The 25,584-nt window shown below is 45.6% G+C and overlaps 1 protein-coding gene across 3 annotated transcripts in view; it reads right to left on the reverse strand.

Moving 5' to 3' along the window:
* The window catches only part of bean1 (brain expressed, associated with NEDD4, 1), a 58,998-nt gene that overhangs the window by 14,503 nt on the left and 18,911 nt on the right, over nt 1-25,584 (reverse strand). For all 3 annotated transcript variants that reach the window (XM_069902043.1, XM_069902042.1, XM_069902044.1), the window contains 2 exons: nt 8,987-9,196; nt 2,721-2,862 (listed from right to left, as the gene is read on the reverse strand). In XM_069902043.1, coding sequence (XP_069758144.1) covers nt 2,721-2,862; nt 8,987-9,196 — 352 coding nt within the window. The remainder of the gene's footprint in view (nt 1-2,720; nt 2,863-8,986; nt 9,197-25,584) is intronic.

The raw sequence follows: 25,584 nt of genomic DNA on the forward strand, positions 1-25,584 counted from the left end.
GCAACTGGTCTGTCTCAGTAACTCTGCACTTTTATACTGTGTCTTATTTGTACTCTGGTCTGCCCCGGAAAGCATTCTCAATCACTTGCATTTCGATACATGTGACAAGAACAAGAGTATATACTCTCATACTCCTGAGAATTAATGTTTTTGCTTGTTTGTTTTGATTGTTAGGCAAAATCAGGCATTTTTCAATGATAGTAAATTGAAAAGAAATGCCCAAACTAAAGTAGAACAATGACTTACAGGGGAGACAAACTCAATGTTTCAACGTTGGCCCAGTGAGCAGTGCTCTGTGCTCGGAGTTGGAGGTTTCCACACTCACTTCGGCAGTTTAGGACAATTAAATGCAGTGCGGAGGGGTGCTTTTCCATGCTAGGTAAACAAGGAGTCTGCAGGTACTGGAGAACTGGAGCACTACAGAAAAGCGCTGGGGGAACTCAGCAGGTCACACTGGGTCCATGAAAAATGATAGGCAGTCCACATTTCGGCCCAAGACAAGCATATTCCTCTTGGACAGCCTTAAACCCAATGGCATGAACTTCAAATTTTCCAATTTTAGGTAACCCCACCTCTATCTGGTTCCACTACTTCTATCTGTTCTTTACCTACTTACTCTATCCAATCTCAGTGGTTTTGCCCTCTTCCTATCTCTCCACCTCTCCCACCTCTGTACAATACCTTTTCACCACAGCCCCTCTCCCAGTTTCTCACACTTTTCCTTTCCCCCTTGATATACTTGATATCACCCCCTCATACAGGTCTTGATACAGGAACTCAACCTGAAACGTTAACTGATCATTCCTCTCTGTGGATGTTGCCTGACCCGCTGACTCCCTACAGCTTCTCGTTGATGCGAACCTTGAGAGGGGGGAGAGGTGGAGAAGAAATGTCTATGACAGGATGGAGACAAAGGTTGCTTTTGATGTTGGAAAATTAGAGAGAGAAGGGAAACTATTGCTGTCAGTGGAGCCAGGACAATGACCTCTTCCTCCATGTCAGCAAGACCAAGGAACCGGTCAGAGACATGGTGGAGATGGAGAGAGTAGGCGGCTTGAAGTTTGTAGAGGTAAACATCTCTGGAGATCTGTTTGGATCAAGAAGGCATCTGCACTACCTCAGAAATTTGGCATGTCACCTGAGGTCCTTAACAACTTGTACAGGTGCACAATGAAAATATCTTGTCAGGGTGCATCACTGAAAGGATGGGAACTGCTCCATCCAAGGTGCATGAAACTGCAGAGGGTTGTGAACGTGGCTCTTGTATCCCTTTCCCCACCTCAATCAACTCCATCTGTTGCCTTGGAAAATCAGCCAACATATTAAAGGTCGTATCCCACCTGGCCATACTCTCTTCACCCCCTCCCATCAGAGATCACGCTCCACCAGATTCAAGGATATTCCTTCCCGCTGTTAACAGACTCCTGAGTGAAGCTCACATAAGTAAAATGATTTTTTTGGATCAGTCCCAACTGACCTCTCTCTGTAACTCTCCATTCTTTATTGTCCTTTAATTGCTGTTTTATATTTAGCTTTAGCCACCATTGTGGCATATTTTGAAAATATGCCACTCAGAACCTCTTTAAATATTTCCCCATGCCTTAATCCTGTGCCCCTAGTTTTAGATCACCCCTTGTCACCCTGGGAAAAATACTATGACTATTTACCTTAACTATGCCCTTCATGACTTCCCCTCTGTGGTGATATGTTTCCTCCATTGTATATAGTTACTGTTGGCTACTGTATATAAGGAGCTGGCCCACCCACTGGTGACTCACACCCTATGACTCCTCCCCTGTGGTCCTGGGCCATAAAGGTCGAGCCACCTCTCCCTTCCCGCCATTTCTATATCTGGATCCGGATCAGCAAGGTTCTTCTGTATATTAAAGCCTATCGTTCCCTCAGCTTTGTCTTGGTGGTAACTGATAGTGGACTACACCCCCTCAGCCTCCAACGTTCCAGAGAGAAAAGTACCAACTCAAGCCTGTGAGTGAATCTTTGCTACACTCTTCAGCTTTCATAACATACTACAGGTGGATGACTAGAACTGCACACGGTGCAGTCTCACTAACAACTTGTACAGTTGAAACACGGTGACATGGTTAGTGCAGCAGTTAGTGCAACACCGTCACAGCGCCAGCGTTCCGGGTTCAAATCCTGCATTGTCTGTAAGGAGTTTGTACATTCTCCACGCGTCTGCATGGATTTCCTCTAAGTGGTCTGGTTTCCTTCCACCCGTCAAAGAGTATGGGATTGAAGGTCAATTGAGTGTAATTAGGTGGCACAGGCTGATGGGCCGGAAAGAACTGTTATTGAACCGTATATCTATATTTATATATAAAAATTTAAATGACTCTGCACTCCATGCCCTAAGCAATGAAATAAGGGCATCAAATGTCCACCACCACCCTGTCTACCTGCATTGTCACTCTCAGAAATCTGTGAACCTGTATTCCTCAGTCTATCTGTTCTACAAACCCTCCAGGGCCCTACTGATCACTGAACATATCCTACTATGGTTTAAGCTCCCCAATTGCAACACCTTGCAGTTCAACCCTCAGACCATGTCGAGGCTTGAGTTCCTCCCCAATGATTTCAAGGAAGTGCAGGTACATAAAGTTGGAGCCACAACTGGAGTATAGACTATTTGGGAAGAAGGAGACCCTTGTCCGACTTGTCACTGGCTGTGCAGGAGGGCAGCTGACTTCAAAGTTACTTACTGTGGCGGGGAATCTTGATATGTCACATTGACCTGTGAGAGCGTCTCAGTGTAGGAATCAAAGTCAAAACTGGGTGGATATTCCTCGATACAAGTTGACCTCAGCTCTCCAATGGACCCACCAAACGAGAAGGCATCTGGGGCTGTGGGACAGAAACACGGAGAAAATGTTTCATTCTGTTACTTTACACGTGACACAGATTCACTCACAATGCTGGGGAAACTGTCAACTGCAACAAACAAAAATCAACTGCTGGGGAAACTCAGCAGATCAAGCAACATCCAAGGAGAAAAGTGGATGACCTGCTGAGCTCCTCCAGACCTTTGCTCCAGATTCCAGCTCCTGCAATCTCTTGTATCTCATTGTCTGCCCCGTGTGTTTGCACAACATTTTGAGAAAACTCCCCAGTTATTGGAATTCTCTTTTCCCAAAGACTGGCAAAATTTTTCCCAAACTCCTCTCTTCATAGCAATTCATGCAGGAAGTGACACAGCGTGGAAACAGGCCCTTCAGCCCAACTTGTTCAGGCTGACCAGGACATACTTATCCCTCCAAACCATGTCCTTGTCTAAATATCTTTAAAATGTCCTCAGCTCTGTAGTTTACTCTGGTAGCCCGTTCCATATACCCACCATCCTCTGGACGGGGCAGCATGGGTTAAATGGTCGAGGTCATTCATTTAAGATAGGGAGGGGTTAAAGTTTAAAGGAGATATGCAAAGATGGCATTTATTTTACACAGGGAGTGGTCGGTGCCTGGAACGGGCTGCCAGGGGTAATGGTGGAAGTAGATACAATAATAAGGTTGAAGAGGCTTTAGATAGACACATCCAGGGATGTATATCATGTGCAGGCGGAAAAGAATTTGTTTAATTTTGGCATCACGTTCGGCACAACATCATGGGATGAAGGAACGGTTCCTGTAATAAACACAATCTGCTGGAATAACTCAATGGGTCAAGCTTCTTATGGGTGAAAAAGAATGATCAACGTTTCAAGCCGAATACTGCTCGATCTGTTGAGTTCCTCTGGCAGGTTGTGTTTGGCTCAGATGCCAGTGTCTGCAGCCTCCAGTGCTTCTCCTGGACTGTTCCATGTTCTATACAAAGTAATGCACTGGCAACATGGCTCAGTTCCAAGGTGAAAAGGAAAGCCCTTCTCCATCAACACTGAGTTTCTGTCGGCACGTACACGTTTGCAGAGAAGTGGATTAATCTAGCTGATAAAGCAAAGAGGAGAGAGAGTCTTTGAATGCATTAACCTTGATTTGAGGGTAAAGATTGTTTTCTTGTTGCTCTACACACTTTCAAGAAGTTTATACGTATTTGTTTAATAATATATTTTACGCGTGCATGTGGATATTATGTGCTGGCTGAAAAATGTATTATGTGCATATGTGTGTGTACTGTGGTGCAGGGAGACACCATTTTGTCTGGTTGTATTTGTACAATATATTTGATAATAAGCTGGAACTTATTGATGGAATGAACTCCAACTGAGATAAATCAAAGATTGCTCCACGGATCAGCGACTTGCCATGTCATTCACATTGCTTTACAAAAGGCAGATGTTCAGCAGACTTTGGTGCTTTGATTTTGACCTTGAACCAAGGGCCGTGAATGTGATGTGCAAACCAGTAGCCCAGGTGTTGCTACCTAATCCAGTGTTAACCTCTTTCAGGGTCAAGGCTGGATATATTACATGGGCTGACAGTTCCTAATGGTCTATCTCATGCTTTGCACTCTCATGTTTCAGACTCGCTTTTTGCATTTCATTGCTTGTGAGAAGGAAATTGACTGATCTCGACAGTCCTTCAATGGCCAGCTGGTCTCCCCATATCAGAGAGAGCCCTCTGTTCCACCCCTCCCCTCACTCCCCATGCTAACTTCCCTTGCCCCCAGTTCTGATGGGATGATTCCATTTTTCTCCCTGCAGATTCTGCCTGATCGGCTGAGTATTTCCCGGATTATTTGGGTTTCAGATTTCCAGATTCTTCATTCTTTTTTTGGTTCTTGTTTATGGAAAGATGGAAGATAGAGTCATACAGCATGGAAATAAGTCCTTCATCCCACTGAGTCTGCAGGGTCGGTGCTAGGGGAGCATTAGTGTGTTGGAAGGGGACGCAGTTGGATGCTCATGAACTCGCTCAGCAGGGTGCTATTGGATGAAAGGACCTACCTGTCAACGAATGTTAACACCATCCGCCCCATCTGTTGTAGGAGACGGGGGTGCTGCCTTTATTGCATCAGGCATCGCTAGATGCTACCGATGCTTGATGCACGCTAGTGACAGGGCCAGGGATGGGTGGAGAGTCAATAGCATCTGTCAAGCTAGATGCTAGTAACGTGGGAGGGGATGGGGATGGGTCTGACGGAGAGTGATGGCCGTATGGGGGAGCACTGCCCGCGGATGCCCCCCCCCCCCACCGGTGCTGACCCTGTGAGTCTGCACTCACCTAATTAAAAGAAATGTAATCACATTTTTACTATTCTCTCTGCATTCCCCAGATTCTACCCCTCATTTACCCACAAGGGGTACTACCTTCCAATTTGCATGTCTTTGGGGTGTGGAAGGAAACTGGAGCACCCAGGAGAAACCCAGGCAGGTGCAGGGAGAATGTGCAAACTCCACTCCGACAGCCCGGGAGGTTGGGATCGCACCCGGGTCCCTGATGCTATAAGGCAGCGGATTTGCTAGTGTAACACTGTGCTAAACTTGCCTCATTGCTCCCCACACCCATCAAGCCAAGTTGATCATGGGCACCGACCCATTGCAGACATCTACATGTGGTGCTGCTTCAAGAAGGCAGCCAACATCATAAAGGACCCCTTCCTCCCCATCACCCTGGTCACAACCTCTTCTCACTGCTACCTTCAGGCCTGAAGACCAGCCCCTCTAGGTTCAAGAACAGTTTCTATCCAACAGTGATCATCAAGCTCTTGAACCTCCCTGTTCTATCTTAACCATAACTGTAAATTACTCCATGACACCAGAAGATCTGTATGCAAGACTGTATAGTCACTTTTTTTCTTGCACTAACTGCAACTGTGAATATTTATTTATCTATCCTTTTATATCTATTCCAATACACAAAAGTGCTGGAGGGCCTCAGCAGATCAATGGAAAGCAATAGGCAGTCGACGATTCAAGTCTGAGCCCTTCTTCAGGTGTGCCGAAAATCAGGAAGGTGCCCAAACTAGAAGGTGGGAGGATGGGGAAGGAGGGGGGGTGGGTGAGGAGCACAGGTCCAGTTTTATATTTATTATCTCCTTTTGTGCCATGGCATATTGTGGTAGAGTTAGTTCATCTAATATACCTGCGTGGCTGCAGCAAGTAAAAAATTTTGATGGATCTGTACAGTGTACTTATGTGTATGACAATAAATGGTGCTCCCCCCCCCCCACCATTTTGTTTGGGCGCCTGCCTACATTTTGCTCATACCTTGATACAGGCTCAAGCCTGTATCGTTATCTTTGCTGTATAAAATACACTGTTTATCCGGATGAGTTTCTCCAGCTTTGTGTTTTTACCTTTTAACTCTCATTATCATTGTTCCTGTGACATGACGTTGATCACCAGTCTTCAACCTTCCTGCCCGGAGTGTTGTATCTGCACATTGCACACCTCTCACGCCTTACTCAGGGCTCCTGTGATATTTCACTGGTCAGGTCTCTCAATCAAAAGATATGCAAAGGGATACAAAAATGGCAACAGGGAGAATCTTGGGAATTATAGGCTAGGGAGTCCTACATCAGGGGTAGGCAAACTAATGGAGAGGTTAGGATTTATGAACATTTAGAGATGAAGGGACAGTAAGCATGGCTCTGTGAAGGGAAGATTGTCCCTCACAAGTCTAATTGAGGAAGTCATTGATGAAGTAGATGTGATGTAAGGCATTTGACAAGGTCCCCCATGGGAGACTCGTTCAGAAAGTCATGAGGCAGGGGATTCATGGAACCTTGGCTGTGTGGATTCAGAATTGGCTTGCCTGTAGAAAGCAGAGGGGAGTAGTTGCTGGGATGTATTCTGCCTGAAGGTCAGTGACTAGTAGAGTTCCGCGGGGATCTGTTCTGGAACCCCTGCACTTGGTGATTTTTTATAAATGACCTGGACGAAGAAGTAGAGGGATAAGTCAGGAAGTTTGTGGATCATACGAAGGTTAGAAGTGTTGTGGATAGCGGTGAAGGTTGTTGTAAGTTACAACACAATATATATCGGATGCAGAGTCGGATGCAAAAGTGGCAGATGAAGTTCAATCTGAATAAGTGTGAGGTGTTGCATTTTGGAAGGTTGAACTTGAAGGTAAAGTACATGGTAGAATACTTAACATTGTGGAAGAATAGAGGGACCTTGGTGTCTAAATCCATTGATCTTTTAAGGTCACCACACAGGTTGATAGCATAATTAAGAAGGCCTCTGGTATGCTGGGCTTCATGAGTCAGGGGATTGAGTTCAGGAGTTGTGAGGTAATGTTGCTGCTCTATAAATCTCTGGTGAGACTACACTTTGAATATTTTGTTCAGTTCTGGTCACCTAATTACAGGAAGGATGGGGAGGTTTACCAGGATGTTGCCTGGATTGGAAAATATGTCTTATGTGGCAAGGTTAGTAGAACTTGGAGCGAAGAAGGATGAGAGTTGACTTAATAGAGGTCTACAAGATTATGAGAGGTGTAGATAAGATGGACAATCAGCACCTTTTGACCAGGGTGGGAGTAGCAAACACCAGAGGAAACCTGTAAAAAGTGAAGGGGGGAAAGTTTAGGAGAGACATATTTTTTGCCCTCAGAGAGTTATGGGTGCCTTGAATACCTTGCCAGGGGTGGTGGTGGAGGTTGAAATTAGAGGTATTTTAGATATTCTTAGACAGGCATGTGGATTAAAGAAAATTAGAAGGTAATGAGATAGGGAGGGTTTAGTTTTTTTGGGGTAGGTATATATTGGTCAACACAACCTCGTAGGCTGAAGGGCCTGTACTGTGCTGTAATGTTCTATGTTCCATGTGATGGAGGATTACTGACAAGGTAGGTTTGTGGTACTGGGAGAAATTAAGCTGAAGAATGAGAGGTAATCTCATTGAAACATACAAAATCTTGAAAGGACAAGATAAATGTAGGACCCACAAGAGACTGCCAGGTGGTGCAGGAATATGGAGCAAAACACCATCAGCAGGTTGCGCAACATCAGTGAGAGAAACAGAATGGGCGACATTTTGGGACGGAGCCTTTCATCAAGGATAAATGAAGGAATGGTTCCGCTGGCTGGGGTATCGAGAACCATGCATCGCTGTCTGCTTGGCCTAACCCTATGGGAGTGCAGTGAGAAGAGTTTGGATGGAGGCACACAGGATTCCAGGGCTCTATTTATAAAAGGAACAGGGTTCTCCCCACTGCTCTGAGCAACTTCTAACCCCTCAATCAACATCTTTCCATTACATATTGGGTGGGTCTCTATTCTGAATCCTCACCAAAGTCTCCATTTACAGGACTGGTGCTGACCAGTGTCAGAAATGGAATCTATCGTCATTAGTGCTACCCCTACTGAGTGGTGGAATCTTTCTCTCTCCCTGCAGTTGGACTGGTGAATCTGCTCCCCACCTGTGCTGCATTAAATCCAGCCCCAACACCATTGAGCTACTTCAAATAGATGAAAGATATCAGATCCCAGGACAGAAAGGAGGGATTAGTTCTGCTTCTATTTGAAATCATAACCATTAGTCCAAATATAAATTAGAAATTGGCAATGATATAAAATATCAGTCTTGATGTTACTGACATCTGATGCCTCATTTAAAATCATTTAGAAAAATATTTTGTGTCCTGTGTGTTACTGTTTGTAAATGTAAGTGTGTGTATGTGAGTGAGAATGCGTGTGTGTATGTGTGGTGTGTGTGTGAGGTCTCTGGCCTACAAGGATCGATGAAGCGGTAGGAGAGGAGCCAAGACCAAGAGCAGCCAGGAGTTCTCTGAATGGTGCAGCAGGATCAGAGCCAAATAGCCAACTTACTTCTTCCCCATGCTTGAGGACTGACCAGACCTCAGCTTCCCTGCCCTTAGCTGCATGTCCAGCCTTGCTGCCTTCTTGAGGTAGTGACCGCCATCCCGTGCACCTGCTGAGCTGATGAAACACCCGCCCATCAGTAGGACCCAGGTCGCTCCGATCTGTGGCTGGTGCTCGAGCCAGCACTGTTCCCGGTGACATGCCGAGACCAGGAAGACAGTGGAGATGCCCCCTTTGCTGCGCCGTGCCAAGTGTTCAAGGGGCTCACCGTAACTGGCTTCCGCCCTGACGTTGGAATCCCTCAGCCGGCTGTCCTTCCGGAAGCTGCCGACGATGATGGTCATACAGGAGAGCAAGAGGACCAGTCCAATCACGATTCCAGCCACCACCAAAGGTGACACCAGCAGGTTGGTGTCACTGATGTTCTGGTTGTAGTGCGGGTACCCATGGCTCCCTCCACTCTGGTTCGACAGCAGCTCTGAACAGGACAGGACAGAAGGTTGGCCATGAGCTTTTGTCAGTGAGAGAGATTTCACAGCCGGTGAAGAGCACTCCCAATGAGGCTCCCGCTGCCTCTCTATGCTTTGATTTACCTTGGAATTCTGTCTAAGGGGAAACAAATAAAAACACAGCAAAATCAGTTGAAATTCCCAGCAGCAACACTGATGGATTTGGGTAATATTGATGGGCAGATCCTTCACAACCTAATTCTGTCTTGAAGGGTTCAGAAGAAGTTTACCTTGACAAAGGGCCCAGGCACAAAATGTCTGTCACCCTTCACTTCTGTGGATGCTGCAAGTCCTGATGAGTTTCTCCAGCAGGTTTACCAGGGCGTTGCCTGGTTTAGAGGTTATGAGTTAAGGGGAGAGACTGCACAAACTTGGGCTGTTTTCACTGGAGAACCGGGGGCAGAGGGAAGACCTGATACAAGTTTATACAATCATGAGAGGCAGTCAGAATCTTTCCTCAGGGTAAAAGCGTTGCCATGCTAGAGGACATGTGGGGGAAGAAGTTTAAGGGAGATGCACGGGGGGAGTATTTTACGGAGAGTGGGTGGGTGTCTGGAAAGGGCTGCTGGGGGTAGTGGTAGGAACATAAAATAATTGTGTTTACGAGGCTATTAGATAGACACATGAATATGGAGGGAATGGAGGGATATTGATCAAGTTTGATTTAGACATCATATTCAGCACAGAGATGTGGGCCAAATGGCCTGTTCCTATGCCGTACTGTTCAATCTTCCATGTAATGTTTGCACCCTCTTCTTTGGAGCATGTCTATTTTTGTCATGTACAAATGCACCACCTGGTTAAACACAGAACAGTGCAGCACAGGAATAGACCTTTCAGCCCATCATGTCTATGCTGATCTAACTAACCCCCTCTGCTCACAGGTGGTCCTTACCCCTCCATTTCCTGCATGGTCTTGTGTCCGTCTAAACACTTTGCTGTATCTGTAGATGTTAGGCTTGAGTACAATAACATGCTGGAGAAACATCTCAGGAATAAAAAAACAAAAGCAGGCAGGCGCCTGAATGAAAAAAGGCTGAGTGGAAGGGCGAGGAGGGAGGAAGGGGCAGGGAGAGGTTAACAGGTAAGAAGTAATGTGTGGATATTCAGCACATATGTGTATTTCTTACCAAGTAATCTCTCTCTGGACATCCATATTGTGCCTTATTCTTGTACTATGTATGAGATGTCTGGCTGATCTGCTTGTTAAACAACATTTATCACTGCATCTTGTTACATGTGACAATAATTGAATGATAACTGTAGGTGAACTTCCTTCTCTCCATGTTAGAGAGGTCAGCATCCCATTGAAATGCTTTGTGCATTTGCAGGTGGCTATCTGTGACTGGGCATAAGGATAGCCAGATCCTTCTGCACATCAATGCATCAACATTTCTTGCTGGAAGAAACTAACATGCTCAATAATTGATCATTATTAAGCACAATTAATAATAATAACCTAATTGAGACTTGAAGAAATGGCTGGAGGAGGCAGTGGGTCTAGAGACGTCTACCATCGGCAGATGTTTGTTGGTTCTCAACACGATTGTGAGCCGTTGTGGCTGGGTCACCTTGAGACAAAGAAAATGCCCCAGGGTATGGAGGAGACAGTATTCCACACCTGGTTGCTGCTGCCCTGGTCTGGGTGGATGGGTGCCAAGTAGTTCAAATGTTTGTTTTTCAATGTTAACATTCACAAGTTACATCAGCAGAACACAGAAGATACTCCTTGGATTTTTCTTCTCGACTGCAACTGCCACATCACAGGATGCACAAGAGGAACCTCTTGGCAATACTCGGAGCTGTGACAATCATACCTGCTGGTGGGAGCATGAGGGTGGTGTTGTGTTCAGGATCACTGCCAACTACATTGTGAGAGCTGTCTCATTACCAGCACACCACAGAGGATTGGAATAGTGGAACCGCTGTAACTTAATGTGCCCAACCATCCTTCATTCAGGCATTGGAGGGCATGGGAGTTAAAATAGGAATTTTATACAGATACATTTTCAGACTGTGGGAATCATTTTTCCTTCTCCTTACTTTTTACGCTTTCTGTCTCCTTCTTACCTTCCATCTTTCTGTCCTTTCCACACTTTTCCCTCCCTTTCTTTTTCTCTCCTCCCCTTCTTCCAATTACCCCTTTTCTCTCCCTTCTGCCTCCCTCTCCCTCACCCCATTTCTCTTTTGCCCTTTCCCCCACTCCTTCTCCTCCCCTGTGCCTTCTGATAATCTCTTGAAGCTCTCCCTGTGTCATCATCTTAAGGCAGGTTAGATGCAGAAAGAACATTACTGATGTTGAGGAAGTCCAGAACGAGGGTGCACCATCTCAAGTTAACAGGGAAGTAATTTAGGATTGAGATGAAGAGAAACCTCTTCACTCAGGGAGTTGTGAACTCGTGAAACTCCCTGTCACAGAATGATGCTGAGGTCAGTTCATTAGATACATTCAAATGGGAGTAGGATGAAACCCTTGTGGCTAAAGGGATTAAGGGTTATGGAGAAAATGCAGGAATAGGGGGCTGAGGACACCTGATTGTATTGTGGTTTAAATGATTCAGTTTGAGATTGGGTGAACCTTTATCCTGCTGTAAATTGACCCATGATAAGAAACATTCATTCAACATCAACTGCTGTCTAAACCTCTCGGAATGTCACGCCATTCAATGACATCACATCCTCTTCCAATAAACTGCACAGAGAAGGGCGCATTTTTCTTGAGGAATGACCAATGTTGTGGGCCTTGATAAGAAATGAGTCATACTGGGGTTATCCTTACTAGAGCTGAGAAGGATGAGAGATGGTCTCATTTAAATGTACCGAATTCTCCATGGGGTTTGAAGGGGAAATGCAGGGAAGACGTGGTATCTGGAGTCAGGCTCTCAAAATAAGTGGTTGGTCATTCAGGAAAGAGATAAGGGGCATTTCTTCACTAAAGACCAGTGACTCTTGGGTATTCTCAGATAAAGGAGGCTGTGGAGACTTTGTCACTGACTGATATATTCAAGTCAAAGACCAGTAAGGTTTTAGACACTTGAATAGTGTTTCTCAGCCTGTGCTCTCTGCACTGTGGTAATTGCGGAGTTGGTAAATGTTACTGGTTGATGAACAAGCAAAATAAGGTTGCAAGTTTGACGAGATGAAATAAACATTCCCACCAAAAGCAAAACAAAAAACCCATCAAGTCCCAGTATACTTAATCAGCAAACAATCTGCTGGAGGCCACCCATTTCAATTCCCCGTCCCAATCCCTTGCTGACGTGTCTGCCCATGGTCTCATGCACTGCCAAACTGAGACCACCCACAAATTGGAGGAACAGTTTCTGTTAAACCCTCCCCCCTCCTCACCCCTATTCCCCCATTCTTCTTTCCTCCGTTGCCTTCCCCTAGCTCTCTCCCCCTCTCTCCCTTTTTCCCTGTCTCCTTTCACAGAATTGATTCTCACCTCTCCTCTTATCATATCCAATTAACACCTTTTGTCCATTGGTCTGGACTCCACCCCCTGCCATTCTTCAGTCTATATTCTGACACCTTCCTGTTCTTTGCTAGTCCCTTGAAGAAGGGCTCATGCCCGAAACGTTGGTGATATATCTTTACCTCTTATAGAACACTGTGAGACTGGCTGAGTTCCTCCAGCATTTCTGAATCAGAATCAGAATTTTGTCATGTACAAGTCATGAAATTCAGTGTTTTGTGGCAGCGTCATTAGGGAAAACATTTGTATAAAACCACTTTTACAACAATAACTAAAAAATAAAATCGTGCACAAAAAAAATAAGGTAGTGTCTGTGGTTCATTGATCATTCAGGAATCTGATGGCAGCGGGGAAGAAGCTGACCTTGTGCCGCTGAGTGCTCGTCTTTAGACTCCTGTACCTTTCCCCGATGGTTGCAGAGTGAAGAGGACATGACCTGGGTGGTGGGGGTCTTTGAGGATAGAGGCTGCTTTTTTAAGACACCGCCACATGTAGATGTCCTCGATGGAGTGAAAGTCTGGTGCCTGTAATGTCGCAGGCCGACTTAACAACCCTCTGGAGTTTATTCTTATCCTGAGAGATGATGACTCCATACCAGGCAGTGATGCTACCAGCCAAAATGCTCTCCACAGTCCACCTGTAGAAGTTTCCGAGAGTCTTCAGTGTCACACCAAACTTCCTCAAGCGGCTGGTGATTGTAACAACATGGATCCTCAGAGATGTTGATGTTGGAAGGCACTTGCTGGGTGAATTACGATCCAAAGATTGTTGAGTAGTCAGGGCTCACAGGGAGAGTGCAGGGAAGTGGTGTTGAGATAAAAGATCTGCTCTGATCACTCTGAATGGTGGAACAGGTACAATGAGCTGAATAGACTCCTCCTTCTTTTGTTTCTCACTCTCTGATCTAAAAAGCTGGAAAAATATCAGAGGATGCTTGGGTCGAGTGTAGTGCACCAACATGCTGGAGAACCACTCAGCAGGAAGCAAAAGGCAGTCGATGTTTCGGGCCTGAGCCCTTAATCAGGAGTACCGAAAATCAGGCAGACACCTACATAAAAAAGGGTGGGGGGAGGAGGAAAGGGGGATCAGAACGGGGAGGAGCACAGGTTGATAGGTAAGAGGTAAGCACGAGAGCAGTGGGAAGAACAGAGGAGAGCAGAGACTCTCACAGAACTCCCATTGAAGAGGGTGGAACTTCTTCAGGGTGGGCATCCTTCAAAGAGACCATGCACTGGAGTGGCCAAATGGAGTTCGATAAGAAAATTTTCAGATTCTAGGGTTGAGTGCAGAACACAAATGTATTGGAGAAATTCAGCAGGTCATGGGCAAAATTCCAGAGCTTAAGGTCTTGGCGGTTGTTTGTTTCCTGTTTATTCTGTCTTCTCTCTTCTCTCTCAGTCCTAAGCCAGAGTTTTGACCTGAAACATCTGCTGTCCTGTTCCTTCCATAGATGCTGCCTGACCTGCTGAGATCCTCCAGATTGTTTTTTCACCTCTGGTCTCCATTTGGCCTGGTTTCCTTGGCAAGGCACCAAGACCTCACTTCGCCAAGTCTGCGATGCCGTCTCCTCCACGTGGTGAAGGAATCTAAACATCTGAAACAGATTCGGTGTCCAGGGCACTTCCTGTTAAATCTCCAAGAGGCACATCCCTTCACTCGTTCCGATTCATTCAGAAGCCAGACAATGAAAAATGGCACAGAGGAAGTGACCTCAACCACTCCATTGTCCAATGCCGAGGATCTCAACAGTACAAGTTTGCTGCTCAAAGATAGGAGGCGTTGTGGATAGCAAGGAAGATTTTCAAAGCTTGCAGAGGGATCTGGACCAATTGGGAGAATGGAGTTTAATGCAGACAAGTCTGAGGTGATGCATTTTGGAAGGGTAAAAAAAGTAGGACAGTAAATGATAGGGTACTGAGGAGTGCGGAGGAGCAGAGAGATCTGGAAATACAGATACATTGTTCCCTGAAGGTGGTGTCGTATGTGGAAAGGGATGTAAAGAATGTTTTTGGCATCTTAACCTTTATAAATCGAAGTATTGAGAAAGGAGTTGGAATGTTATGTTGAAGTTGTTTAAGACATTGGTGAGGCCATATTTGGAGTATTGTGTACAGTTCTGGGCACCTAATTACAGGAAGGATATCAATAACATTGAAAGAGTACAGAGACGATTTACTAGGATGTTGCCAGTTCTTCAGGAGTTGAGATACAGGGAAAGATTAAACAGGTTAGGACTTTATTCCCTGGACCGAAGAAGAATGAGGGGAGATTTGACAGAGGTTTACAGGATTATGAGAGGTATAGACAGAGCGGATGTGAGTACGCTTTTCCCACTTTGACTGGGGGAGATAAATACGAGAGGTCATAGTTTTAAGCTGAAAGGGGAAAGGTTTGGGGGAACATCTTCAATCAGAGAGTGGTGGGAGTGTGGAATGAGCTGCCATCTGATGTGGTGAATGCAGGCTCGATTGTGTGTTTTAAGAATACATTGGATAGGTGCATGGATAGGAGCATGGATAGGAGAGGCCTGAAGGGTTGTGGAATGGGAGAAGGTCAGTGGGACTAGCGAGATGATGGTCGCACAGACTAGAGGGACTGAATAGCCTATTTTCTGTGTTGTAGCCTTCTATGGTTTACAACTGAGGTCTGGCAAACCAAGAGTTAAAGCAGTACCAACGAAAAACCTATTAAAACCTGATAAAAATGACATCATAATCGAGAAAAGAATAACAGAGTTTCTTTAGGCAAATCAGCGTACTCTAATGAGCTATTAGCATGATGCAGAGACCTTTTAGAAACACTGATTTCTACCAGAAGCTATTACAGATCCATTAGTACCAAGCCCTGTTATCTGGCACCGGTAAATTGGCTGCTGTGGTCAACAGAGAAACAGTCAGAAACTTAAAGGGGAACTGTGTGCATCTGGCATAGCACGAGCTAGCACCACTAACCAGCATGAAGATGGCAAACTGTGGCTCATACCGAGACAAACACCAATTACTGCTGGAAGACTTTAGCTTGTTGAAAGACCCATTCTGGCCTGCCCAAAACCTGTTGGTCTTCCAGTACAATGAGATGTCCTTAGGGGAATGCTACCTTTAGGATGCAGAGGGACTCACCTGAATCTTGGTGCAGCCAAGGTGCAAAGGCTTTGTGAGGAAGAACTGCTGGCTAAGGACCTTCCGTCCATGACATTGAGGGGCTAATCCTGCATAAAAGCCTCAAGCACCCACAGGGTGAAACAAATCTACTCAAATTCATCAAATCTTGTCAACTTTCCTACCGACTTCCTCTCTGCCCTGAACATAGGTGCTCGGAGAAGCAGATCCCGATCCGCATTTGGTCTCACCGATGTAGAGGAGGTCACCCCGAACGCAGGAGATCAGGTGGGACATTGTCCTTGTAAAGCTCTGCCTCACCTGGAAGGTCCATTCTGGCCTCGGATGGAGGTGAGGGAGGAGATGTAGGGACAAGTTTTGCACTTTCTGTGTTGTTCGATGGTTGTTCAGTGCTTCCATTCTCCCTTTAACTTTTTTCTGTCAAACTGTGGGTCACACATTTGCACCACTCAATCCGCAGGAATCATTCCCAAGCCTGTAGAATTCACAAACTACAGTGCAAAGAGCTTTTCTCAGATAAAGTCTATTTTTTCTAATTTAATCAATCCAAGCCTGTAATTTGTCTTTGCTGTTCAGTTACAGACGGTGGCAGCCAATGAATACAGACTTACTCCAGCCAATCTCCTGTTTGATGGACTGCTTGTCTGTTTCCCTGCACAATCAATAATTTATTTGCATCCTGTGAGAGGACAGCAAGTTTATTTTATTCATGCTTCATCCCGTTAACCTCTGCATCAGATCCAATGATGTACAACATCGATGGAGTGTGGTATTGCCAGAGGCACCAATTTTGATATCAATCCTGCTCTTTCTGGATGCCCGTGCTTCTGCTCAACTAATATTAGAGCCGAGCAGGCAAAAAATGTACAAGTCTTCCTTATTTACCATTACATTGGTCCATTCAGCCCATCTAGATCCATGCTGTTTCCTTACAAAGCAATCCCACCAGCAATCAATGAGCTGCTGGAGGACAGTCAGTATAAAAGGTCCTGGCCCAGGCATACCACCCTGACTCACTGAGTCCCTCCAGCTGGTCATTGTCTACTTAAGGTTCTAGCAAACAACCCATCAGTCCCAATCTCCATTGCCTTATTTCTCTTCTCCCTCATCTATCTGTTCCCCCCCCCCCCCCCCAATTTTCCTCTCCCATTTTGATTTGTCTATCAAACCTTGTGGGAGGAATCCAGAACACTATGGGGAAGTAACCTGGGATATTTTCAAACCCCACACAGAGAGTGCCTGAGTTCAGGATGGTACCTGGGTCACTGAAGCTGTGAAGAGCAGCGCTGAGGAGCACCATCCTGTCCATTCCATAAACCTTCAGCTGTGCACATCATAGGTTTTTGCTGGGTGGGAGTGTCAAGGGTTATGGGGAGAAGGCAGGAGAATGGGGTTGAAAAGAAAAATACATCAGCCACGATTCAACTGGAGCAGACTTGATGGGCTGAATGGCCTAAATCTGCTCCCATATTGTTTGGACTTATTACTGACTGCCTGGATAATGAACTCACTGTCACTGCTGTAGCAAGATTCTACTTTGTCGCCTGGTCACCATATCACAACTGGATCAATGGAGACATCTGCATCCAGTCTTCTGGAGTGGGACCTGAACTCACAACCTCCTGACCCAGATGTGACAGTATTACTGGCAAAGTCACAAGTGACACAGGTAAAGAATAATTTGTGTCCAAAAGTATTGAAGGTGGGTAGAATAGGACCTGATCCTGCGGTGCTGGTGTCATTCCACTTCAGGCCAGTCCCGAATATTGAAGACTTAAAAAATATCTCCTTGATGAAATAAATACAGGTTGTCAGAAAGAATACTAGGAGATTTATGTCTAGGTGAGTGATGGCTTCCAAAAACTCAGCTTTTATGTTCTTATGGTCTTTGGTGGGAATTGAACCAACAATCTTCTACAACTGAAACCATGAGAGTGAGAGTGAGAGAGAGAGAGAGAGAGAGAGAGAGAGAGAGAGAGAGAGAGAGAGAGAGAGAGAGAAGAGAAGAGAGAGAGAGAAGAGAGAGAGAGAGTGTGTATGAGGATGGGGAGAGAGAGGGAGAGAGGGAAGAGTTGGACAGGGAGAGAGTACAGGAAAAGAGAGAGGGAAGATGGAGAGGAAGGAGAGTGGAGAGAGAGAGAGGGGGGGGGGATGATGAGGAGAGGAAATATTACAGCAAACTGCCAGAGATTGATTTCATTAATACGATGCCCTTCAAATGACTGAATTGGAGAAAGAGCAGGGACTCACAGCTGAGTTATGGAGAGAATGCAGGAAATGCCCATCTGGCAGTAGACGTGAAAGTCTCAAACACTGGACAGATCCTGGACCTCTTACCAATGTGACATCACTCCCATTAAATCAACATGACCTTCATACACAGCACTAAAACTGACAGGCCTGAACTACTGCAGGAGAGTAATAAAGGATGTAAAGCACAGCCAGCCCAAGCAATAACTAGACCCAGTCAAGCACACCAAAGGTACATTCCAAAACAACTAATGCTTTAAATAAAACCAGTAATTTCTTCACAAGACACATACGTTGCCAACATTTGTTGTAGATCTATATTCACTGATGAACTGAGGTGGTTAAGGGACAACCACATTGCTGGATCTATAGTCCATCTCATTCATGCAAGGAAAGGGATGGCAGATTTCTTCCCGAAACCAGCTGTTTTTTTTATATACACATACCATTCTCACCATCAAATAGAATTTTAAATTCCAAAATTCCTTAAATATCTTGAATTTGAATTCCCCAACTACGGCGTGGGTGATCAAACTCAAGCCTCTGAAATCAGTGTTCGAGGTCTTCGGATCCTACAGTGCGGGAGATCACGGCAGCGGACCAGCAAGGGGCTCGGAGACTGCAGATCTCACACCAGGCTGTGGGCTGCTGGAGACCAGCATCATGGTTTCGAGGCATTGAGACCGGGATTTGTGAGGGTTCTGCTGGTGAGCAGGGCTCCCGAAGAGCCTTAGGCGCTGACAGCTTCCTGATCATGTCGGGGGCTGGGAACCAGCGGCCAAGGAAGGAGGCCCAGACGCCTGGAGTTCGGGGTCACCGCTGGATCGGACAGGAGGCCATGCAGCTACAGGGAGTCTAGAGGCACAGGAGGTTGGCCGCATCTGAGGGAGAGATGGCAGAATCCACAGACCTAGGTGTCTCAGAGGTTGCTCCTTTTTGCTTCTCTTTCTCATTTTGAAGCTCCATGAAGATGTCAAGGACCTCTCAGTCCTCTCACTATCCTCTTGCCTGTAGCTGAGAGCTTGCTGTTGGGAGGTTATGCTCCTTCAAACCACATTAATACCTAAAAAATGACTCACAGTAAAGGCAGGAATGGAAGGACTACTTGTTCACCTCTGACACTTAATGAGAAGCATCTTGTATCTGTGGCAGAAATCAGCAGAAAATTTGAAAGCACAGAACTTTGGAGTGACCACTCTTAATACATGGTGAATCATCTGACCTTTGTCCTGCTGTTATCAGACTCTTGTATGGATCTCACATTGATAAAGGTGAACCTCACATTGATAAAGTTGAGCCTCACACTATTTAACTTTTTCTTTCTCTTTAATACTATCTCGTATACTTTATTCTTGCACTACCTGCTGTATTACTTGGCAGTACATTCATACATCCATGTCAGGATCACTACTCCCTGTACCCTTGTCTCATTGTGACACCACGTTATTATTGTTGAATCGCCTGTTGTGCTCCATAGAGATTGACTTGCATGTATAGCATGTAAACCAAAGTTTCTCCACTGGACCTCTCAGTTCATGTGACAAGAAGTCATTCAATTAAGTTTAATTCAATCAAAACAAAAACAAACACCTCAAACAGAATGGCACCCAAACGGCAGAATGACACACTCCAAAGGATGGTGCATTCAAGTTCTACTGGAGGGGCTGACATCCAACTTTACTAAGGGCAGTGCTGAGGGAGTGCCACCCTGTCATACGCGCTTCCGTTCTGGTGTAACATTGAATTGCTTGCTTGCTGCCCTCTCAGCCAGATGTACTGATCCTGATGCACCTTTCTGAAGAGCAGGGCAGGTTTCTGTGTTAACATCTATCCTTGAACTAAGCATCACCAAAAATAAAACAGGTCAGCGGCTTACTACCAGATCGTGGTATGTGGGATCTTGCTGAGTACAGATCAGTCCCACAAATCCTATACTATTTTACCGGAAATACTTCCCATTTGTTTTCTTAATTTTAGAGGTAAGGCACAGTAACAGGGCCCTTCCGGTCCACGAACCCAAGCTGCTCAAATGCACTCGTGTGACCAATTAACCAATGAACCCCATACATTTTTGGAATGTGGGAGGAGTAAACCAAGCGGCAATGGGGAGAAAGTCCTTAATGGCAGTGCTGGATTTGATCCCAGCTCGCTGGCACGGTAACAGCATTAAACCAACTGCTATGCTAAATATGCCTACCCTTGATTGTGAAGTGTGACAGAATGGGGATTTATGTCTCTTTATATATCCTATTGGTTTTTTTTTCCAAAGTACCTATTCAGCTGCAGCAAGTTAGAATTTTGGTGCAGAGGCACATTGTACAATGTATCAGACAATCAACTCGTTATCAGTACCATTATCAATCTCCTTTTACTGCTGTACCTTTCACCCACAATTCCTAAGGAACTTCCATGCAACTATGCTTTTAGTAACATTCTGCAAAGATCATTGAATAAGTGCCATTTGCCCTGATTTTAAATTTACTAAATCCTCACTTAAAACAGAAGCAACACATTGAGAATAAATATTTAATGTCTTCTCCTGCGTAGGGGATCATAGTTTAAGATCAAACAAGTAACTTATTTAATTTACTTCCTCTGAGGAAGATGGATGCATCTTTCTTTTCCCCACTGCCCATCCTGCTTAATTAAACACAGCACCAGGAGGGGTTAGAGATGGTGACGGCTTTCTGATAAGGACAGAAGTGGGCGAAGATGAAACTAAAACAGTGAGAAATCAAACGAGGGGAAATGGAAATGGTGGGATTAATGCCAGCAAAAGTATTTCACCCTATGCTAATGAAGGGCTCAGCGGTCCCACACAGAGGATCAACATCCACACACGGAGGATTATTAAAAGCATCGTTAACAGAGAGGCCTGCTAATTGGAAAGAGAGTTGAAGAGTGTGGGGAGAATGTAAGTGACATCTGGCGTCTGCACCGGCCACCTGCGACACTTCTAATTGTTCAGAAGTGCCAAGGCCTTGTCTTTCAAGAGACTTTGAGCATTGTTGCAATCTTTTCCCTCCTGCTGGTGTGTTGCTATAGGCCAGGGCTATTGGTTACTTGAAGAGGCTCAATTAAAATTCTGAAAGTCAACAACATCTTAACACCATAGAACCTTTGCCAGGCTATTTTCCAAGCAGGCGGCTCCATATTTCAGATAAGACTCTTGCTTCAAACTCAGTGTAACAAAGCCAAACTGGTAAAACAGATAAAAGGAACTGGCCAATTCTGGGTTACAGCCAATTAAAGGCTTCTGAAGAGTGCTTGCTGTGTAACCCAGTCACTAATGCAAACAGAGTTCAATGCCACAAAGAGCAATGATGCAACAGCGGTCCTAGTTTGGCCAGGATACAAGGACTGGTTTCTTGGTTCTTACGCCATGGACTTGTTAAGTCCACTTGAGATGGCAGGTGGTACTGTGACTTAGCAGAACAGTGATATCCTTCACACTGCAACACTGTAGGCACCTGCAAATTCCTGTTGAGTAAATGCTTCCCATAACCTGGCCTAGATCAAGAAAGCACGACAACACTTCTACTTTCTTTAAAGACTATGGAAATGCCCTTCATGTTCCTCAACACCTACCACAGGAGCACCATTGAAAGCAGACTTACTAGATGTATCACTGTGTGGGACAAGAGCTGCTCTGCTCAAGATCGGAGCAAGCTACAGAAAGTGGCGAATGCAGCTCAGAACTCCACACCAACTTCCCTCCCCTCTCACTGTCTAGGAAAGGCAGCCAATGTACTGAAGTACACCCCGGACACACTCTCTTCTCCCTCCTCCCATCAGGGAGAAGGCTCAAGAGTGTGAAAATGCATACCCACAGGCTTAACAACTGCAGGCATCAGACTCCTGAATGAACCCCACAACAGTGCTCTCATATTGCCTTTGCTTGGTGCTAATTTACCTTTTGTCATTGTAATCCTATACTCTGTAACCATGCTCTTGTCCTGCTTTATACAGCTGTATGAATGTAAGAAATGACCTGCTTGGCTGCTCACGGAAGAATCCTTCTAACTGTATCAGTGTGACCATAAATGAGCTTAACTCCCTGAGAATTGCACCTTATATCTCTGGGATCCATTGCAGCACTGGACCAGAAGCAAGAGTAGTATCCGTTCCTGCATCTGACATCTTCTGCATGTTAGCACGCACTGTCTCACTTTCTGCCTTTAATCTAATGACTTCATTGTAAAGATTCTGCTGGGGAATGTTTGGTTGTGTTACCCAATCACCCACCATGTAGGATAGGAGTGAGGCCATTCAGCACATTGAGTCTGCCCTGCCATTCCATCAATGACAACAGTCACGTTAATGCTGAGATGATGTTGGACAGGAGATTAGGGAGAACAGTGAACTGACTCATTCACAGGGTGCCAAAATCTCAATGGGCCCCAGAAGATCACGGGTCTGAAATGTTAACTCTATGCCCACCACACCACAACCCCCCCCCCCCCCACCGCCACCCCAGCGGTTTTGTGTCTCCAGAATTTTCTGCTTTAATTTCAAGATTTCCAGCTATTGCAGATTTTCCTTCTGCTTTCCATGAACAAAGAGGTCAATTTTGAAGTGTCCTGAGGAAGGTCAGGGCAGTAAGGGATGCACAATCGGTGCTAGCTCAACCAGAAATGCACACTTCCACCCAGAAAAGAAGCAGCATACAAAAAACCCCCGAAGGAGCCACAGACAGACAGGCACTGAGTAAAAGCAATGGGCTCCCTTCCCTGAAGCAGGTTTCACAGACATTATTATTCACAGAGCCTTCTAATTCCAGAGAGGTACTTCAATTTAAACTACGCAGCTGTTCCTGAAAGCAAAGCTCCAGCACAAAGGTCCAAATTCACTGATTATTAGTCCTGGATATGAAGCAGGACTCTTTCTGGTCTAAACCTCAAAGATCCGGGAAGCAGGAAACCAGAGGAAGAAGCAGGTTATTTCTGAGAAGGAAAGGAATAAATGGACTGAAATTTATTTGAATGACATACAAGCTGCTTGGTGAGAGAGCGGATTTCACGTTACCTGTCAATAAATGTAACACAAAATGGACAGCTTAATTCCAGCTGCATATTGGCTGAGCTGTTTTTTTTAAGAAAAATCATCCAAGAGATTTATTGTCTTGTTGGATGAACTACCCACGGGAGTGAGCTAATGAAATGTGCAGGGCCTCACCTATTGCACAAAGGAGGATTAAAGAATCTAAAATTAATTTGCTTAATATCCGTACACTAATGTACTGGAGCGTTTAAGGAACAATGAGATAGATAACCTGATACACGACACTGGTGTTATTTCTCAACTTCAAAGCAACAGTGCAATTTCAAATTTATTATGACACGCATCAAGATGCAGTGGTAGGGGTTGTTTTGCGATCAGACCAATAAGCATCTCATACACCGTTTAGCAAATAAGAACATAGTACAGTAGCTCTGTGTTTCAGAAAGAGATCAGCTGGGAGCAGTGGCAGATTAACTACCATCTGGGCCCTAGGCTGAGCTTTAGTAAGGCCCCCCTGACCTTGCCCCCCTGCCCCATGGCTCCCATCCTTCATTGAATAGAATAAAGTGAAATTGTTCCATTTATTCACCTTTCGCCATGATGCCATCGTATATACTAAATTTATCTGGCGGGTATGTGCTGGGAATACACCAGTTCATGGCTGATGTAATGGTGGAGGGGGAGGATTTGCAGGCCCCTCCCAAAATGGGTTATTGTGCCCCCCCCCATGCACCCGCCCACTAAGCCTTTGGCACAAAGATTTGCACGGGCGAAGGGCAGGGCATAGCCCCATGCAGCCGCCCATGGAATTCCCCGGAGCGTACCCCGGTTCCTCGACCCACTACACCCCCCTCCCCAAGCTGGCGGCTGCTCTTCAGGATGCGGATCCCCACCCCTGCACTGATGAGACCAGCACTACCCTCCTACCATGCAGCTCCGCTCCCACTGCTGCCAGTCGGGGTGTTGGAGAACACCTTAAATCACTTCTGAGTCGCAACTGAGCCCTTGGCTTCTTCAGTGGAGATGAGGTGCATTCTCGCCATGGGGTTTCTGGGTATTTCTGATGGCCATAAAACTGGCCGCTATGCTGTTTAATGGTCTGTGATGTTTACCTCAGTCACTTTTAACAGACCAAGAGCCCCAGGTTTCCTGAATCTGGTTTGGCATTTTGGAACTTTGATTGACGGGTGGACCCAGGACTAACGTGAGCCCATGTTGACAAATACTTATATTGGTGTACCAGTGGTTGTGATGGGCCCCCTTACCTTCCGGACTCCTAGGTTTCAGTCTTCTCAGCCTAATGGTTAATCTGCCCCTGGCTTGGAGGGAGCAAAAGCTCTCTCTGTAAACTTAGGGATAGAGGGACATCATCCCATGAAAACACCAACGCAGGTTGACAGGGTGATGAAGGCGGCATCTGGCACACTTATTCAGTCAGGGCACTGAGTATAGCAGTAGGAATGTCACATTATAACTGTACAGCACATGGTTAAGATTGCACAGGACACTTGAGTGTTGTGTGCAGTTTTAGTCACCCAGCAGTAAAAAGATGAAAAGGATGCAGAGAAGATTCATAAAACTGTTGTCGGGACTGATAGGCGAGGCTCGATTGGCTGGGGATTTTCCTCCTGGAGCTTAGGGGGAACCTAATAGAGTTTTATTAAATCATGAGGGCCAAAGAAAAAGTGAATGGTTACAGTCTCTCTCGCAGGATAGAAGAGCTTAAAACTAGCAGGCAGAGGTTTAAGAGAGGGAAAAGATTTTAAATGGACACAGAGGGTGGTAAGTACATGGAACGAGCTGTCAGAGGAAGTGGTACAGCCAGACTGTTATATGAGATTTGGACAGGTAAATGGATAGGAAAGGGTTAGAGGGATACAGGCCAAACACAGGCAAATGGGACTCACTCAGGGAGTACCTTGGTCGGCATGTCTAACTCTGTCCCACAATGTGACTGAATCCATCCACAAAACCATGGAATGTTTTTAGGGAAGTTTCTCTTTCCTCTTCTGTTATCATATCTCAACTAAAACAATGGAAATTAAAAAATGCAGAGGCCAAGAATCTGAAACAAAGTCAGAAACGCTCAAAAGATCGGACAGTTTCCATGGAGAGTTAATGATTCAAGCTGAAGTCCTCATCATTGGACGTTAGAGAGAGAGAGAAAGGAAAATAAAGTTGTAGAGAGGGGATGGATAGGAAAAAGAGAATATCTGTGATAGGGTGGGGCCAGAGTTTCGTGGGGGAGGGCTCTTAATAGAGAAGAAATAAAAAGCTGAGCCAATAGGGCTGGCACAACTGCTGGGTCTGCGGCCTCTCAACTGCAACGACCTGGTTGCACATTCTACCCATGATCGCTTCCCACATGCAACTTGGTACCAGGAGAAGGTCTCTCAGCCCTTGAGCCTGCCCCACCATTCAACCTGATCATGGCTGACCAACGCTGGCCTCGTCTGGGCCGGTTCCCCATATCCCTCACAGCTGACCAATGCTGGCCTTGTCTGGGCCAGTT

This window comes from Narcine bancroftii, chromosome 10 (assembly GCF_036971445.1).
Source record: "Narcine bancroftii isolate sNarBan1 chromosome 10, sNarBan1.hap1, whole genome shotgun sequence".
NCBI lineage: Eukaryota > Metazoa > Chordata > Chondrichthyes > Torpediniformes > Narcinidae > Narcine > Narcine bancroftii.